General features: G+C 37.1%; 1 protein-coding gene and 1 long non-coding RNA gene across 7 annotated transcripts in view; one reads left to right on the top strand and one right to left on the bottom strand.

Annotated features, from left to right (window-relative positions):
• Window positions 1-20,290, top strand: part of ROS1 (ROS proto-oncogene 1, receptor tyrosine kinase) — a 139,965-nt gene that overhangs the window by 100,692 nt on the left and 18,983 nt on the right. For all 6 annotated transcript variants that reach the window (XM_016956213.4, XM_016956215.4, XM_009451893.5 and 3 more), the window contains 8 exons: window positions 1,049-1,132; window positions 4,065-4,200; window positions 5,427-5,589; window positions 7,202-7,266; window positions 8,182-8,311; window positions 14,345-14,442; window positions 15,176-15,376; window positions 16,549-16,683. In XM_016956213.4, the coding sequence (XP_016811702.3) occupies window positions 1,049-1,132; window positions 4,065-4,200; window positions 5,427-5,589; window positions 7,202-7,266; window positions 8,182-8,311; window positions 14,345-14,442; window positions 15,176-15,376; window positions 16,549-16,683 (1,012 nt within the window). The remainder of the gene's footprint in view (window positions 1-1,048; window positions 1,133-4,064; window positions 4,201-5,426; window positions 5,590-7,201; window positions 7,267-8,181; window positions 8,312-14,344; window positions 14,443-15,175; window positions 15,377-16,548; window positions 16,684-20,290) is intronic.
• Window positions 5,469-20,194, bottom strand: LOC134810362 (uncharacterized). The gene is made up of 4 exons (XR_010158155.1): window positions 19,748-20,194; window positions 14,365-14,495; window positions 7,769-7,825; window positions 5,469-5,557 (listed from the first exon to the last, which is right to left on the bottom strand). It is a non-coding gene; the product is annotated as an uncharacterized LOC134810362 (long non-coding RNA).

Genomic DNA, 20,290 nt, shown 5'->3' with positions numbered 1-20,290 from the left:
AATTGTGGTTTATCTTTTCCAATATTTATGTCTGTACTGTAGCCATATCAGACCAGTAAAAAGTTTTTATGTCACTTGGTCTTTGGCCCTGTGTTTGCCTCAGCCTAGAATACAGGTCCCCACCACCTACCCTGTGCCCCTTAGCTGTGATTTCCTGTTATTTATTTTCTGCCAATTGAAATTCTTCTCATCCTTCAAGACTTAGCTTAAATGAACTCATCATAATGCTTACATGATGCTCCTTAGTCAAATGAATTATTGCATTTTATACACTCACATGCTATATAAAACTTACATTATTCTTATTTATATTATAGTTAGTTATCTAGTTAGTTGTGTACAAAAGTTTGCTACCCAGCTCAGCAAACTTTTTCTGAAAAGAACCAAATAGTAAATATGTTAGACTTTGCAGGCTACATGTGATCTCTGTAGCATGTTCTTCTTTTCTTCTTTTTCTCTTCTTCTCTTTTTCCTTCTCCTTCTTTTTAAAAATAACACTTTACAAATGTAAAACTTATTCATAGCTAATAGGGGGTACAAAATCAGGCTATAGCCAGATTTGGTCCTCATGCCATAGTTTGCCAGACCCTGGCCTACGTGTTTGTTTCCTCTACACAACTGAAACTACCTAAGAGAAATTACCATGTTTATTCCTCAGTTTAATATCCATGAAATTAAATATGTATGAAGATATTATACAAAATAATAATGCCAACTATTTAGTATCCAAAGACTGAGATTTCTTGGTCCTAAATTTATTAAAAAGATATATATGGTTTCCTAAGTCATTTTAAAGTAGAAGATTGAGTGGGTATATTCCAGTGGTTTGTTGCTTTCTGCAAAAAAAAGCAAAAACACCTTGATTTTGATTTCATATGGCATAAACACTGTCTGTATGGATGCTTTCAAGCTACCAATGGTCTAACAACTGGCTTGCAAAAATCCAGTAGTAGCTAGCTCTGCTATATTACTCTGTGTGCTTACGTAGAGCTGGGGCAACTTAGCTTTTATCTATGAATTAATTTCTTTTTCTGGTTTATATTATTAGATGATTTTTGGATACCAGAAACAAGTTTCATACTTACTATTATAGTTGGAATATTTCTGGTTGTTACAATCCCACTGACCTTTGGTAAGTATAATAGAATTTTAAAAATAGGCAACAAACTGTTTACTTAATCATACCTGATTGATTTATCTCTTAGTTGATCTAATCTCCCACATGAAATATTGCCTGATTAAGTTAATAAAATTTACATTGTTACCTTTGGCTATACATTTATAACCACTAACTTCTGTGAATTGTTTTCTGATCTAGGCATAACTATTTTATGGAAAATATACATGTACATTTCATGTTATACTTTAGATAAAACTACTTGCAAGGGCACCAACTTTTAGGTTTCTTTAAAACAGTATTTATTTCTGATTGGCTGCATACAAATGTTTTGTGGCTTATGGTTTAAAATAAATAAAAGAAAAATAACCCTGGGTACAGAAAAAAATATAGAATTAATGGGAGGCCAGTGACAATCTTTGATTGGGATAGTTTTGGTTTCTAAGCAGACAGGCTGGTTTGGAATGAGTAGGGCCTCTTTTGCAGAAGATCCATTTCTGGCTTGTGGGATCGACTCTTGCTTTCAGACATCTGATCTGCTTATTTCAAATCCCTGCTCATTTATAAATGACCAGGAAAGCAGAAAAATTAGGTTAGGTAGATAGAAAGCTATTTTTTTTCTAAGAAGATTTACTTTAAGGATGATAAAATGCAGTAAAAACCTCAAAAGGAATGATCAAGTACTGATTGGACTTTTAGAGTTATCACAGTGATCATACATTCTTGTTTATTTCTGTTTCAGCACAAATAATAATAGCACTTTCTTTCATTCCCCAAACTGTCCGAGTTTGCTTATAAGATATATGGACCCCTATCTGTTGCTAATATTGAGAGTCCCCAACACACTGAATCATTAAAAGAAGGGCATGATTCTTACCAGAAAAGAACACTCAAACACATATTAAGAAAGTTGTGGCTTGTTTTGTTCACAAGTAGGGGTAAGTTACAAGGGAAAGTTGATGGAAAAGTCACAAACATAAAGTTGAACTCTCAGGATAAAGAAAGCCAACACTTTACTGTGTTCTAAGTCTTTATTCTTTCTGCAAAGTGATTGGAGTCACAATCTTTATGAGAGCACTTTGAAGCTCGATTTGAGGTTTTTTTTTTCAAAGATTCCACCCAGACAATATGTGAAACTCCTTCAGCAAACTTGGAAAGCTAAAAATTTCAGCCGACCCTGCCAGGATTTTAACCTGTGGTTCCAGAGAGTCTAAGTATTGCACAGCTGATGTTTGTGCCACTAAGCCAGCCCCTTCAGACTTACGCATATGACTGCAGTATATTTGGCAGTTGGCATATAGGCTTGACTGCTTGTCTGCTTTCCTACTGGGAAGGAGAATTACATGAAGAATCCTTCAGCTGACCTTTGCTTGCTTTCTTGTACATCACCATTGTTTAAACCCATAACTCTAGTGGATGAACATGAGATAATTTCAGACAACCTATTGTGCTTCCAAGACATCCTATGGATATCTGACTTTCTGAGGACTTAAAGGTCTTTATTCTGTTTGAAATTCACGAATTTTTGAGTCTAGCTAAGCTAATTCGGTTCTTTGCTTTTAGCAGCAGTGCATGTGGTTTTACTAGTAAGAGCGTGTGTGTGCATGAGAAAAGATTGAGTAATGAAAATAACAAAACAGTCACAATTATTTTAAAATTTGTATTGTGCTGAGGGCACTCATCAGTTATAAACATAAAATTAGACAATTTTTAAAATGAGTGTTGACAGCCTTTGCTTCTGAGCAGTCATATCTAATGCATAACATTAGCCTTCTGCTGGGAGTAGAGGAAAATGTAAACCTGTAAAATACAACTGCTGACCTCAGGAGCTTGCCATTTAATGAGGGAGGTAAGACATGCCTGTGTGAGAAGACAAATAGCAAGATATGTGTTAAATAATAACAAAAGACAAAAATAGATGAAATAAGTAAGACAGTGCATAGGATAAGCACTCACAGAGAGGCGCAATTAGTCTTTCAAGTTCAGATATGAAAGATTAGTAGAGGTTGCTGAGGTTTCAGAAGGCATCATTGAGGTTGTGGGCTTACATTGGGCCTTTAAAAGTGAAGCGAGGTGGTGAGAACATTTCAAGTTGGAAAAATTAATTTAGCAAAAGGTACTTGTGACCTTTCACTGTGTAGCCCTTCAAATTGAATTTCATGTGAATAAAACTCTAACTTCTTGAACATAGAAGCTACTGTGAAATTAAGTTCAGATTTTAATGATCATCTCTCAAAGCATGCTTGCTGTTTTCAACTTCTGAGCCAATAGTCCAGTACAGATGACAATCCTATTGACATAATTGTATTTTAATATTAAAAAAAATTTTATTATTATAAAACTAATACTGCTTATTATATAAGGAAGACAGTACAAATTACTCATGATTCTACAACTAGGGCAGACCACTGCTAACATTTGGTAAGCTTCGTTCCAATACTTTTTCTACATATTCGAGTATGTGTATATGAACAACAATGATAAACACTCTTGTATTCTGCAAAAAAAAAATTTGCCATTATACTGAAAGCATTTTCTTTTCTACTGAGGAGTATAACCTGGATGTGACTGAACTCAAAAATGAATTTGTTTCACTAATAATTATGTTTGTTTTGGTTTATTTTGACTCGTTTATGGGTGATTTTGACAAATAAGTTTTAATATTAAGATACTTTAATTTGTTTATAACAACAGTAAGAAATACATTAAATTTTAAGAAGTGAGATTAAAAATGGTGTAGTATGATTTGTGTACTTATATATGGCTTTTTACCTGGATTTAATTAGTTTTTTATAAGATATTTTAAAATCAAATTATGAAAACTTCTATAACTATTCTACTGATAGTGTTCTTGCACAAAAACACTTCAAATGCACTGTTAACATTTCCTAAAGGAAAAAAGAAGCAATATTTTATTTTGTAAATTATGTCATTTTTTCCTTTATAGTCTGGCATAGAAGATTAAAGAATCAAAAAAGTGCCAAGGAAGGGGTGACAGTGCTTATAAACGAAGACAAAGAGTTGGCTGAGCTGCGAGGTCTGGCAGCTGGAGTAGGCCTGGCTAATGCCTGCTATGCAATACAGTACGTAGCTTTGGCCATCATTATGGAGCACCTAGGCAAAGGGTGGGCAACAGTAACGAGAGTACCTATGAATTCCGCATTGCCCAGGACAGTCATGGTTTATACCAGTTTTTCTGGCATAATTATTAATAACTTCCTCTTCCACTCTCAAATGTGACCTGGGATGGATGGCAAATTATGTGGTTTTAAGAAAAATACAGAAAAATCCCTTAGTTTCCAGTATTTTGTCATGTAGCTCAAAAACAAATGAAAGAAGGAGAAAAATATTACATTGAAGAGAATAGATGGTAACATGGTTGGTTGACCTGGAGGCAGTGTTTGAGAGGAGAGGAGTTTTGAGAGCCTTGTGTACATGGTCAGCCTTAAGTCAATCTTACTCCATTTCAGAAGTTGTATGATGATTGCCCACAAAACCTTCTTAAGATAGATGAGTTTTGAACTTTTGTTGTCAGAATAATTAAGGAAAATATTCAAGTGTCTTATGCAAAGGTTCCTTATATGAGGATCTATGCAAAAAGGAATTAAATGATCATAGGCCTTGCTTTCAGAAATTTATAATGCAAGGTGTAAAAACAAAGGATTTGAAGTAGACACAAAGGTGATCTAAATCAGCTGTTTAGAGGTGACTTTCCTTTGAGCAAATACTCAGCATATCTGCTACTCAAGATTCTCTATTAAAAATTGAAAGCATTTTTAACATAGCAGCATTTTCCCCCCTTGTAGTATTCCAAGTGAGAAACTTGGCTTCTTAAAGTTAACCTTATGGTGATGGGGTTGATTTTTTTGGTCATAGTAAATTTTGTTTTACATAAGATGTCACATGTGTGAAATAGCTAACGAAAAGCTTATAAACCCAGATGCATTTATTACTAATTTGCAGTAGCTTTTTATACAAATTGGCAATCTGAAGAAGTTAATACCTACTAACTTTGACCCAACAAGCTACAATAAAAGTGTTGAGGCAATGCATACACATATATATTTTTATCAAAATTAAGGTGCCTAGAAGTGGACCATCATGCTCTGTCTGGGTAAAAGGTTGTAGAATAGTAAAGTAAAGTAATTAGGAACCCAAAGTTCCACATCACCATGTCACATAAAACACACAATACTGCAAAGCCATGAGATATTTCTTTCTCTCTCAAACACAAATACCAATACCAACACAAACTTGTACACCCTATATATGTGGAGGGTGGGGAGACAAAAATGTTGCTATTTTACAGTACTCTTCCAACCCAAGAGGAGATTGAAAATCTTCCTGCCTTCCCTCGGGAAAAACTGACTCTGCGTCTCTTGCTGGGAAGTGGAGCCTTTGGAGAAGTGTATGAAGGAACAGCAGTGGACATCTTAGGAGCTGGAAGTGGAGAAATCAAAGTAGCAGTGAAGGTAATGTGAATCTTCGAACTCCTTGACACATTATATCACCATATCTACAAAGACTGACCTGGATATAATTATAATAAAAGTTGAGTGCTCTTTGTTGAAAAGAGGACTGGTTGAATGTCGAAGCCTATCCATAGCTACAGAAATCACATTTAAAAAAATCATTTCCTACATAGGAACATTGTTTGTAATCAACAATCTCCAGGGTTTGCATTACCTCTAAGGCTACTAATTAGCTAAGACCTATCAGGCAATCATTTTTCTTCAAACATGCCATGAGAGAACTGGAGTTGTGAAACACATTCTTAAGGTACTAGACCAAGGGTCAGCAAACCTTTTCTTACCTGGGCAGATAGTAAGTATTTTAGGCTTGCTGGCCATACAGACTCTGCCATTGTATTGTCATAGACAATATGTAAATAAATGAGTGTGGCTGTGTACCAATAAACTTTACTTATGAACACTGAAATTTGAATTTTATATTATTTTCATATGTCATGAAATAGTAGTATTCTTTTGACTTTTTCAACCATTTAGAAATGGAAAAGCCATTTTCAGATCATAGGCTATACAAAAAGAGGTGACAGGCTGGATTTGGCCCACAGGCTGTAGTTTGTCAGTCTCTGACTACATGATTATTTATCATAGTATACTTAATGTATTTTTAAGGAAGCACTTGATATACTCATATTTTTGCGAAAACTTTCTTTTGATAAAGGGAGGATGAATCTTTTATGTAATTGAGCAATATCCTGATCTCTGCTTATTAGAGATTTATTGCTTTGAGAGTGAGCTATACAACTAGAAAAGTTGGCAAAATTCTCTCTGCTTCTAAATGATGTCATTTAAAAGTTCTTTAATTTACTCCCACCTTGACTGTTTTAAACAAATGTTTATTTCTCTCATGTAACAAGATGACTGCTGGCTTTGGTTCAGGATAGTGTGTCAGGTCAGAGCCAGTATCTCTGAAATTTTCTTGGCTGTTGTTCATGCTTGCTGCCTCATTGTTCCAAGATGGCTGACAAAGAAGCGAGCATCACATCTTCATTCGGGCCAGGGAGAGGAGGAAAGATGGTGTGAGATGTACATGTTCAGGAAGGCAAAGTCTTCTTCAAAGCTCCCTTCCTGCCTCAGCAGTTTTTCTCTTATATGCCATTGACCATCACCGAGTTATATGACCACCCCAATTTCCAAGGGAGGCTGGAGAATTTCAGAATACAATTTTCATGATTAGCTTTGATCAATTGCTTGGGACTGGGAATCTGGCCTCCAAGAAATAAATCGAAAGCAAGGAGATGGAGAAAACATATTGAAAAGAAAATTTTGAAAATTAAGAAATTGGCCTAAACAACAAAACTTGGTCTCTTAAAATTTCTACCTTTTGGAGGAATATTGTGTAAACATTACTAGACCTTTATTTTGCATATTCTTCTACTAGCAATAACAGGAGGTAACATTTGAAGGGTTTGTAGAATACATGCACATGTTTTATCTACAATCTGTTTCCAGCTTTCAGGGTAGATATTACAGAACAAACAGAACAATCTCCATTAACCCACTGAGCTCACAGAAATGTCTGCTATACTGATTCCTGACTTGTTTTTATGTTGTATAGACTTTGAAGAAGGGTTCCACAGACCAGGAGAAGATTGAATTCCTGAAGGAGGCACATCTGATGAGGTAGCTCTGAAATAATTTTCTCCTGGTATGGGTAAGAAGTTTTAAGTCCGCTTGACTTATTTTTAACACCCAAAATGACATGACATAACGGATCATGACTAAAACAACATGGTTGAAACGTTTAAATGGAACTACGTCTGCAGAGTAAGTAGTCTATAGAGGCCAATCTTCTGAGCCTGGGTACAGGCAATCCTCAGGCAAAAGGTTCTCCTTTCTTTTATCTTCAATAAGGAGCATGTTTTGCAAGTGAATTCTGAAGCTGTTTGGCTTTTGACATGCTTGTATTCATCTAAATGTGTGATAATGGTCAAGTATACCCAGTAAGAGAGAGTTCTCTCAAATGCTATAATGTCAGTGAAAATATCCTTTGTCTTAATAAACTTGTCTATCAGTTTGAGTTTGTGGTCATAAAAACTGCTCAAGCACATCTTAATGGGAAGACTTGAGGCAGTGGTTGATTGGGTCTCAAGCTGTGGGTTCCAATTATTAGGTTGGGACTTACTTGGTTTGATGTCTTGAGAAAACTGTGTAGCCAAACCCGCATTTCTGAGTTGTTTTCCTGAAAGGGAGAGGATATATTTCATACCTGTAATGACCCAAAACCCAATGTTTTCAAATATCTTCTCAAGGACGCTACTAGTCAAAATTACTTTCTTTTCCAAAATATGCTTAATACAAATGTTATTCCTTCTAAAAACCAACCTATTTTATCCATACTCATGGCCACTAGGGGTTGCCATATTACCTCTTTAAGGTAAGCACAAAGACCGGGAGTTGGAAAATGAAGTGTTAGAGACACTAAGTCAGGGGTTTTGAAGGAAACTATTGATAAAGAATTGCTGTACTCCATAAAGACCCTCGACTAGGACTCCTGCTTCTGTCATATCATCCAGCCTGTGTCTTTCCACCTTTCAGCAAATTTAATCATCCCAACATTCTGAAGCAGCTTGGAGTTTGTCTGCTGAATGAACCCCAATACATTATCCTGGAACTGATGGAGGGAGGAGACCTTCTTACTTATTTGCGTAAAGCCCGGATGGCAACGGTAGGCAGTTGGGATCCATAATATTGGTTTCATAATGCAAATGCCCTATAATTCCCTATTAATTTTCTTTAAATTTAATAGGCTGCAGTGGTAAAACCTTAGAAGACTTACATGGAAAGAATTATTCTGTTTCCTTCACATTAGATTTTGACAATCAGAACCCTGGGCTAACATTCTGGCATTTTCCAGTCATGTGAGCCCGAGCCTGTTTTTAGTATTTAATGGGAGAACATGACCCTCATTGCCAGAATCATGTTTTTCTGGAGCACAGGGATAGCGTGGAGTTGGAAAGGCATATCTCTGTACTTAATCTATATGCCTGTCTGTCCCAAATTATATTTCCAGTCTTGATGTCTTTACTGAGTACCAGACTTGTATGTCCCTCTCTAGTTGACATATCTTTTTGGATTTTAGTAGGTATCTCAAACATATTTTGCCCCAAACGGAGCTCTTGATTTCGTACGTCCTCTCCTACTCCACCCATCTAGTTCCTTGCTTTCTCTTTCCCTACATCCATGCTAACAAGCTCTGCCTGCAAAACGCAGCCGCAGTCCTTCTTCTCTTGTATCCCCAGTGCCTGGAGCAGTGCACAGCACATTATGAACCCTGGAAATACTGTGGAATGGCGGACAGGACTGGGGGTGACTACCTGCAGGAATCTACCTTATACCTTAGATGAGAACACGTAAGATAAGACAAGTCAGCAAAGTTTAAATCTGGTGGATTAAAAAATTTTTATATCAAAATAAACATCATATGGCTAAAAAATTAAAATGTGTGACAAAGCATATAGTGAAAAACAGGAGCCCTGTGCACTGCCTCATTCCTACCTCTCAGGCCCGCATGTATCTTGTGGTATTTACCGCCAAGTTCCTAAATAGTCTGCTCATACTGACACATGTTGATTTTTCAATTTGGGGTAAATTGATTGCCCAGTATGGAAGATGAGGATTTAACTCTCTTAGACTTCCTCATAATATACCTGTCCATCCCTTACCACGCTACACACAGGAAAACTTTGCTTGCCTCATCCTCTGACAATTATCACAATTTTGCAGATAAACCATCCTTCCAGGTTTGCATTATTAGAACTATTTAGTTATTATTATTATTTTTGGAGCTGAATTATCCAAATGTTATTATTGTAAGTTTTTTTCCTCAGGCTAGTTTAATAAATATCTCTTGTTTTCATTTTAGTTTTTATATACGTAAACTCCCCAACTGAATTGTAACACTTTTCTCAATATGGCTAACAGTATCAGACAATCTAGTACTTAATTTTTTCTTGGACACTTCCTTCCTGGAAGCAGTGTGGATGCTTGTGCTCTAGGCTAGCTACACAGCTGCTGTTCTAGGGTTTCCTTCACATTCAACCTGGGAATCTTCCTCAACTCTTGTCCATGTGGGACTTTTTCCATGTATCTCATGACTTTTTGTTTGTTTTAGAAGAGAAAGTATGCATGTGCAGCAAAAATCTGCTTTTTTTAAATTTTTGAGTAAACGTCCTTTATTCTTCCCTCACACTTGGTTGATAATTTGGTTGGACTTTTAGGTTGAAAACTCTTTATCTAACAGATAAAGCCACTACAACTTTCTTTCCTCGCTTCTACAATTGCCAATAAGAATTCTTATGCCATTCTGTTTCCGGAACTTATTATCAGTGGTCTGTTTTTTGCCTCCTCCCCTTCAAAAATTTGAGGAAAATTTTATCTGTGATACTCTTTACTCATAGTAAAGTAACAGTTGCTTTACTAATCATTCCCTTCAGTTCCAGGATTTTTTTCATTGTCTCTTTGATAATGAATAGAATTCCTTATTCCCTATATTTCTTTGTTCTAGAAATCCTGTTATAACGGACTTCTTTGTTTCATCTTCTCATTCTATTAGCTGCTCTCTCCTATTTTCTAGCTTTTGTCATTTTGCCTTCTATTGTGATAGACTTCCTCAACTTTGTCCCCTAATCTTTTTGTAGAATTAAAAATTTTTGTTAACATATTTTAATTTTTCACAGACTTGTTCTTGTATTTTGACTGCTTTTTAAAATAATATTCTGGTTTTGTTCGTAGATGCAAAATTTTACTCATGTTCTTTTAGGGTATTAATTATGCTTTTCAAAAAGTGTTAATTTGCTTCCTGCATTGTCTTGGCTTCCTTGTTCCTCTTTGTTTTGGAATCTGATTCAATGTGAGAATCTTTCTCAAATGTTTAGTATTCTTGGCTGGTTTCATATTTAATCGTGAGGCCTAACAAAATGATGGGAACCTATGTGTCCAAGGAAGCTTCCTTTTGGTGTTAGGTGGGACCCTGCTCTTCCACTGGGGGTCCTCCAATGTCAGTAACTGAATCTTTTCCCTGACATATGCCAGTTTAACCAGGGAGGAAATTGCTCGTTTCTCCTCTGGACAGTAAATGCCTGATGCATCAACTCAGAGCATTTAGAGGGGGCTGGAGGTCTCAAGGCTCAGTATGTGGACTCTCATTTAATTTTAATTCTCTCCATTTCAGTACAGTGCCTCAGTGTGACTGGTAGTATCTCTGAACTTGGAGTTGTTCTGGTTCAGGTTTCTATTGTTTTTATTTGTTTGTTTACTATAGACAAAAGCCTTCATCTGTGGTAGAAGAATGTATGATTTAGTTAGGCCTTAAATAACCTAAACGTTCTTTTTGCTTTCAGTCCTTCTTCTTGTCCCTGTATTCAGGGATACCTGCTGCCTCCCATTCTGGAGACTATGAGCTTCCATAGTGAAAAACAGCTCAATTCTTGCCTTTTCTTTCTGTAGGCAGTCAGCTTTCATCTCTCTTGGCTCTGCTAAATTACCACTCCTCCATCTGCTTTCCCTCTTCCAGAATGCTTTGTCTGCCATGTCAGTTCTCATGACAGTTGATTTGCCCTTGTGAAATTATGAAAATTTTCACTATACTGCCATGTTAGTAAGGTTTGGGGAGAGAGTGGAACTAAAAATGCGCACATTCAATCCCTCATCTTAAACAATAAATTTTATTTGTAGATTTGTCTTGTTTTGTGGTGGGGCTGGGGGTATGAAAAGTGAAGAGAGGATGAAAAAGGATGGACTGAAAAAAAAAGTGGATCTACTTTTTCCAAATCGTTTTGAGTCACCCAGGATCCTAATGCTTATAAAGATTGGTTCTCACATGCACTTCAGCTGTTCCGCAGCCTTTCCTGGTGGCTGCCAAAAACAGCTTCCAGGGCTTCGTCTCCTTCGCTGCAACCATAGAGACATCGTTAGGTGCTGAAGGCAGAATGAAGGCCTGAGGCCTATGGGAGCCATCACAAATGCTACTCTCCCTCCTGCTGAGTTCTTTTGAGGCCAGCCTCTCCCCACATGGAGTGCTCAGAGGCACTATCTCAGAAGAACCAGCAGAGGCCTTTTTCTCTCTCTCCCTGCATTCAAGGACTATTTTATTGGGTTGAATGCCTAAGAATTGACTGCAGCTAGGCCCGGAAAGCTTAGTCTAGTCCTTTGCTTTGAGGACTCAGTTTCTTTATCTACAAAATGGAATATTGAATCAAAAGCTTCCTAAGTCTCCTTTTAACTTTTTTTTTTTTTTGGACAGAGTCTTTCTCTGTGGCCCAGGTTGAAGTGCAGTGGCGTGATCTTGGCTCACTGCAACCTCTGCCTCCCAGGTTCAAGTAATTCTCTTGCCTCAGCCTCCTGAGTAGTTGGGACTACAGACATATGCCACCATGCCCAGCTAATTTTTGTATATTTTTTGTAGTAGAGACAAAGTTTCACCATGTTGGCCAGGCTGGTCTCGAACTCCTGACCTCAAGTAATCTGCCTGCCTTGGCCTCCCACAGTCCTGGGATTACAGGCATGAGATACCACACCTGGCCTTAACTTTTGTTAAAAGGATTGTATTAAGATAGAAAAAAGTGAAACAAACAAACAAAAAACTGTCAAAGTAATACAAATATGTAGTAAATGTGCTGCCTTCCAGATAACATAAAATTCACCAAATTTTTCCTGGGTGTTTACTATACAACAGTGAAGGATGTAGTTCTTGCACTCAAGGAACTTGCTACATGGTAGGGTTGTAAGTCTACAGACACAAGTCTACAGATACCTAAATAATCCACTTAAAGTAGGAAGTAGGTGGACTCATTAGAGTGCAGTGGAGAATATACTGCAGAAGCCCAGAGGAAGGAGTGATTTCCAACTGAGGAAAGCTGAGAGGGCTTCATGGAAGAGGTCTTCTGATTCAGACTCAACCAAAGCAGGAGGTAGAACAGTAGCTGAACTATACTTTCCCACTGAGTTATGAAAATCTTTGACTAGGGATAGATTAAGATCAAAGTTTAATATATCTGAAGGGTTTAACAAGAGATGACAGGTGGTAGTCCAGAGTAGCATCTAGAATCAAGGAAACCCAGCATGCAGTGATGAGGTATCCCAACAGGTTGATACATGGGATATCAGAAGGAGAGAATAGTCAGAGATCCAAGCAGGCAGGCAGCATTATGAAAATCTGTCAGCAGGGAACAGGGCACTAGCCACCAGACTGAAATTAGGGAGTAGGATCCTAGGCCTAGAGAAAGTCTTCACAGGTAGAGTAGGTTTTGTCAAGAGCAGAGCAGGGTTCCATGTACACAGGAATCAGTGAACCATTCAAGACATCCAGCAGAGACTCAGATACGGGCCATGATAATGGCCCCGAATAGGGTTGGAGGATATTGATTTGGGAGTAAGGTCATAGCCTAGTTATTAGCCCTAGGTGTGGCTGAGCAGAACCATGGCAATAGTGAGCCCCAGAACATCAGGATTATTCCTAGTTTGGGGGCAAGAGATAAACGTTTCAGGGGAGGTAGGGAGAACACCACTTAAGAGCATTTGTTTTTAAGGAATTGAGGGACTTGGAAGTTTGGAATCATTTGAGATACTCAGCTAAGGCTGTCGATGGAAATCAAGAAACAGGAGCACATTCCAGGAGAAAAAAATGATAGCAGGAATAAAGAAGAGAGGCTGAGAAATGCAGAGTAGGTATAAGGAACTGCAATCGGACCAGTGTAACGGAAGCACAGATTGAGAGAGGAGAAACAGTAGGAAATTAATAGACTTGTAGAAAGGCTGGTGCAGCCTGGGGGTGCTGTGGAGGCTGTGCTCAGGAATTCATAATGGACTCTACAGGAAGGGGGTCACAACAAATCAAGCTAATGAAAAAGCACAGGAGGCTGGAGACAAGGGAAATTTTTGAATGCATCAAATTAGGGATGACAAAAGCTTGAACCAGGGTAATTGCAGGACAATGGAAAGGGACAGACAATGTAATATAGCTTCAGGGCAGGAACTTTGAATTTTCCCAATATGGTACTAATAAAAACTTCAACTGGCTTATTTTCATGTAGAAATCATTGCAACCAGTACATGCTCAAGTGTATGTTTGTACTCTCTCTCTTAGATGAGAGGAGTAATTTGAAACTTTGAAATAGGGTATTGCTAACAATTTACGTGGGGCTCGTATGAGAAACAAGCCCATTATCATGACTGGCAAGACAGAGTGCCATTGGGTCAATAATTAAACCAGCTAGCACTTAAATGATCATTTTGACTACTTATGAGAGCAGCAACTGTTTATTAAGTGCCTGTTATCGACCAGCCATATATGTAACTTACTTGAATTTTGCAAGGTCAGTATTATTGCCCATTTTACACATGAGAAATTTGCTTAGTGAGTTAAGTAACTTAAGCAAGTTCACACAACTAGTAAGTAGCAGAACTAGGTTTCACATCTCGATCTGTCTGACCTGACACCTGGAGGTCTTTCCAATAAAGATTCTATATTGCGTCTACTTACTAAACATAGCTGTCATTTTTTATGTATATTTGCATAGGAAACATATAAATTTGTTTTCCTGTTTGTTTGAATTCTTATAATCATAACTAAAAATCCCTTTAAAACATCAGATACATACATGCATATGCATATACATGTATCCACTTATATTCACACATATATGTATATATTTCATGCAAACTAGATAACTACCTGTAATTTTTCTTTCATTTCTTACAGTTTTATGGTCCTTTACTCACCTTGGTTGACCTTGTAGACCTGTGTGTAGATATTTCAAAAGGCTGTGTCTACTTGGAACGGATGCATTTCATTCACAGGTACAATTCTCTTCTGGATACAGGGTTATTACGGATATTGGCACAATAATCACCTGTAGTGCAGGTAAAGCACACAAGATAATTAAACATTTTAATTCCTTCAAACTAGCAATAATTTCTATTAAAAGTCTCTCTTATAAATCATTCTACTATAAAGACACATGCACACGTATGTTTATTGCATCACTATTTTCAATAGCAAAGACTTGGAACCAACGCAAATGCCCATCGATGATAGACTGGGTAAAGAAAATGTGGCACATATGCACCATGGAATACTATGCAGCCATAAAAAAGAATGAGTTCATGTCCTTTGCGGGAACATGGATGAAGCTGGAAACCACTATCCTCAGCAAACTAACACAGGAACAGAAAACCAAAGCAGGTTCTCACTCATAAGTGGGAGTTGAACAGTGAGAACACATGGACACAGGGAGGGGAACATCATATACCAGGGCCTGTCTGGGGTTGGGGGCAAGGGAAGGGAGAGTGTTAGGAGAAATACCTAATGCAGGCAGGGCTTAAAATCTAGATGACAGGTTGATAGGTGCAGCAAACCACCATGGCACATGTATACCTATGTAACAAACTTCATGTTCAGCACATGTAATCCAGAACTTAAAGTAAAAAAAAAAAAAAGTTTCTCTTTACAGACCTACTAGGGCTACTTCTTTGATTTCTGGAACTTTATTGTTGTTATTATTATTATTATTAAATATAACTTCTGCCACAGGGATCTGGCAGCTCGAAATTGCCTTGTTTCCGTGAAAGACTATACCAGTCCACGGATAGTGAAGATTGGAGACTTTGGACTTGCCAGAGACATCTATAAAAATGATTACTATAGAAAGAGAGGGGAAGGCCTGCTCCCAGTTCGGTGGATGGCTCCAGAAAGTTTGATGGATGGAATCTTCACTACTCAATCTGATGTATGGTAAGTTTAATGGGACACAGAGCAATGCTGACAGAATCATCAAACATTAGAGGGAATTTTAAAAGGACATCTAATCTTGCTTTTTTAATGTGAGAAAACAGAAGACCAGAGAGATTAAGTGATTTGCCTCAAGCTAAAGTGAGAGTTGGTGGTCAAGGTGGGATGATTCCTGGGTCTCAGCAGTTTGTGCTCCTCCCTGAATCAGTTTTGTTATGAAATAGATACATTTCATTCAAATATTTTATTACATTCCAAAGATGTAAAAGCCTATGACTAATAGGAATTGGTACTTAGGAATTAATGTCCAAGTGTGTGCCCAAATGCCTACTATTTGGGAATGTTTGGTCATTAATTTATCAGTAAACTTTAAATCATGGATTTAAAAGTATCCTAAAATATTAGGACACTAAAAGATTAGGACACTGGGGAGATTTGGACATCCCTTTATTATTTGAATGATGCCCCTTATTTTTGTTTGTTGACTCCAACTTTTGAATAGAACAGCTCAAAATGTAAAAGTTTGTTCAATGACTTTTAAGTTGGGCTGGCCCTAGGCAAAATTACGAATGAGATAAAATTTCTCAGTGCTGCCAATTTTTATTCATGCCTTCCCTCTCAATGTTTACTGGCACTTTATCCCCTGCAAACTTGGGAGGAAAATGCTGAAATGTTTTTGTGCTCACCCTTCGGTGTGTCTGCATGTCAATGCTCTGAAATTCTTAGATAATGGAGGCCTACAGTGGGGATTCAGTCAGGGAGAGAAACAGAGTATGAGTTGTGTGTATACATGTATATATGCATGTATGTGTCTGTGTGCACGTGTTTCTGTGTGTGCATGCATGTGCATGTGTGTCTGTTTCTGTGTGTGCATATGTGTATATGTGCATGGATGTGCATGCATGTGAGCATGCATATGAGTCTGTCTCTGTGTGTGCACATGTGTGCCTCCTCCAAGCCTTCCTATCACCTTTGAAGTATTTGCTCATACGCAATGTCTTGTTCTACTTTTTCTTGTCAGCCTGCTTTTATATCTGCCATTTGCCTTTTATGAGGCCAATAATACACTGACAAAGTAGACCCTGCTAGCCCCAGGAAAAATGTTGTTGGAGAAACTACTGTAAACCTGGTGTTTGTAATAAGTATAATTAAAGCAAACCCTCTACTATTCTTAGGTCTTTTGGAATTCTGATTTGGGAGATTTTAACTCTTGGTCATCAGCCTTATCCAGCTCATTCCAACCTTGATGTTTTAAACTATGTGCAAACAGGAGGGAGACTGGAGCCACCAAGAAATTGTCCTGATGATCTGTAAGTTAATTATGTTAACATATGTATCCCCCAAACAAAAACATGTGCACATACAATCTTAGGCCTCTTGATATAGTTTGTTAAATTGTTAAAATAAGAACTGGAACTTAAATATTGTATACCCCACATAAAATATCAATTCATTGTGTCAATTTGTGAATATATTATGGCTTCTTTTTAATTGTATATACACATGATATTTCACTGAGAAACAAAATTTTGGAGAGTAAAATACTTCTGGTTAAGTAAAATACTTCTGGTTAAGTGAATTCTAATAAAAGCACTCCGTGTGTGTGTGTGTGTGTGGGAGGGAGAGAGAGAGTATACACACACATATGCCTTTTATTTTGGGAGATATGATTTGACTAGTATCTTAATCTACATATTAAAATATTATACTAAATGGGAATATATTGTTAAAAAGTTGGATTCCCTTTGTTGATATAGCTGACATTGACTAATAAGAAATAGTATTACTAAAAATTATACAGGTTGTGACCTGTTTATGAACATAACAAAAAAATGACTAAGTATTGTAACTTTAGCGAATCCTGGCCATTATTGAATTCTAATAGTGATTTCTCAGAAGAGTGAGTGAATTTTAGTCAAATTATAAGGAAAAAGGTTTTCATTCTGAGTATTAATCTGCCTCCTTGTGGAAAGTCTCAGCAGAAATATTAAGTCTTGACAACTTTTTCCAAGAATTGTCTTACCCAAGAAGTTCCTAAAAGAGCAAATAAGTATGAACTCTCTATATGCACCATGCATGCCAAGGATTGTATGGATTACAGAGGTGTTTAAACCAGGGACACAGCTCTTCAGCATCTCAGAATGTGTTTTGAATGAAAAGACATCCACAGAGAGCAGTTGGATGCCAAGCCAACATGTAATAAAGTGCTAAACTGTGTGGTACAGGCAAGTGCAAAAGGAATTAGCAGTATGCGGATGCACACCATGGTTGTACTGCCTTGACTATGCTGTGTTATTTAGAGGATTATTCAGACTTGAGCCAAAAGATGATTAAGAGCTGGGCACCTTGGTTAGATGTTCTACTGGTGAATGTTTTTGTATTATTTAAATCTTCCAGCTAGAAGAAGATTGGAATTACCGCTTGTTTCTGATTTAACTTAGGAGTCTCTGCGATGTTTACAGGGAGATCAGATACACACACATCTGAGCAAATTTGATAGTAGTGCATAAAAAATGATTCATAATCATTTTGGGGGGAAATGGGGAAAAATTATGTAAATTAAGGATAAGAAATTATACAAAATTTGAAAACCTTTCATGTAGGGTTTAAGAAAAAAGCCCAGGATACCTAAATACAAAATAAATTTTAATTAAATATTTACAAACTAATCACTGTTTTGCATCTCTTACACCTCTGTCAAACACTCAGAAATTTTTGCCAGAATTTCAGTTGCACAAAATTTTCCTTGTGCTGTTAGAATGTTATCTGGCTTATGCCACTCTCTCCCCAAGGGTTAACGTGCCTCGTCACAATCATGCAATATTTTTGGATAGGCAGCTTTGAAATTGATCACTAAACTATCAGTTTTGACTGATGTGTTTGATTATTTTGTTTGGGGCAGGGAGGTTAATAACAAATTGCTGTATTGTGGAGCAGAAAAATGTAGACAAGTTGAACTTTGCTCTATCTAAAGGTATAAAAAATGCAACTAGAAGGAGGAAGGAGCAGTGCTAGAAAAGTATTCCTGATTATGAGTGGAAAAATATAATATTCTATACAGTTTTATCTTGAATAATTTATTGATTGGATTGCCATTGTTTTAATAAAAATATAGTTTATTTGAAATGAAAATTTTCCATTGGTGGTTTTGAAGTTCATTTGAACATCATTAATAAAAATAAGCCATGCATCAAGCCCTCCAAGTGCTGCAGGACTCTGACAAGCCCTGGGAAGGGTTAAAGATCCATTGCCAACCAGGAAAACAAGCTGGGCTAGGAAATGGAGATCTCAGCAATACCATTCAATCTGGCCATGGCCTTAAGTTGTCATGATAAAGATTAACTACTCTCCTTAGAGTACAGAGGGAACTGATATTTATTTGAAGCAGTTTTCTGAGATCACAGGCCCAGCTTAGGGGTTTGAAAGTCTGCACTGAGCCCTGCTATACCTTCCATTTACTGCTTAAATACTCAGCACCTGGATGCACTCCAGGTCAGGTGAGCCCATAGATAGCTATGCTGTACTCAGCTATTAATGGAATGCCAGGTTCAGAGCATTCCTGCCCTTCTCTCCATAGCCTGAGATGTACGATAGAAAGCCCAGCCATCAGGATTCTCTTCAGTTTTTAGTTTGCGCAACAACCACACCACTCCTGAGAAGAAATGGGATCAAAGGGCAATCTACTTCAAGTGAGAGCTTTCTGGGATTTTATAACAGATATATCACAGTGGCAACTGGAATTACTGGAGAGTCCCTCAGGTGTGGGAGGCAACCATGGGAGAACACAGAGGTTCACCATGTTATTTTTACATCCTAAAAAAATATGTACACCTAGATACTAATTGGATCTCTCCAGGATTAGGTATAATAAGTAAGGAAAATCTTGAAGTCTGTATTTTATGTACTTTGTTTAAATACTTGTAGAAACTTTTCCCTTTAATACTGAAAAATACTATGACGTTTTCATGTATTGAAGTTCAATTGCTTTGTGAATTCAAAGTCTTTAATATGCATAGAGGCTAACATTGGATATAGCTAATGAGTCCTGTGCTATTTTGAAAAAAAAAAAAAAAAAAACTCGAGGAGAAGAGTTGTAAAGAGTTTGTATGGTGAGTGGAGGAATTGGAACCTCTACTTAGCCAAATGAGATACTTCAAGTATAATGAGTATTTTTCTGGAGCCAAAACAACCAGCCCAGGTAAATTTTAACAAACTTGAAGGACCTGCAAATTTGTTTAGAGTAATATGTTTGAATATTTGTAACTATAACTTGGTGCGAGTATACACTGCATGATATAGAATGGTGACAAGGACATATTTGTAAGGGAAGATCCTCTATGCCAAGACTATAGTTTTCATTGTTAATTTACTTACAAGATATAAGAAATACATTTAGGATTATTAAAAGCCTCTTCATTTCATTCCATTGCCAGTTTATTGCTATTTGAGAACCGAAGTTTTATTCTTTACTTTTAGATGACTGTTGCTTATATAGCTCCTCTTTTCTTAGTCCTCATTTGTCCCTACATGGTGGAACAGAAAGGGTTTATATATTAACAGGTCAAATGTGTTTGTCATCAGAAAATTAAGTACAGAGTAATGATTGGATTAAATGTAAATTTAAGCCTCCATAATTGAAAAAAATAGGAATTTCTAATTTCTGCTTAAGTGGATTTTATAGATTAAACAAGAGGCTGAACTTTTGGAGGTAGAATGAGTGAGTGATGTGCAAGTGGCTAAGTGGCAGCTGTAAGGATGGTTTCTTTTTCCCCCACCTTCCTCTTCCTGGGCCTCCTCTTCCTTCTTCTTTTTCTTTCTCTCCTTCTAAATAATCTCACTAAGTATCTTGACTTTTTTGCAGAATAAAGCAGGTTATAAGTAAGTATGGCAATAGCCCTTTTTTGTGGAAGATATGTT

Source organism: Pan troglodytes, chromosome 5 (assembly GCF_028858775.2).
Source record: "Pan troglodytes isolate AG18354 chromosome 5, NHGRI_mPanTro3-v2.0_pri, whole genome shotgun sequence".
Classification (NCBI taxonomy): domain Eukaryota; kingdom Metazoa; phylum Chordata; class Mammalia; order Primates; family Hominidae; genus Pan; species Pan troglodytes.
Note: the sequence above shows the minus strand (reverse complement) of the source record. Positions and strands in the feature narration are given on the sequence as shown.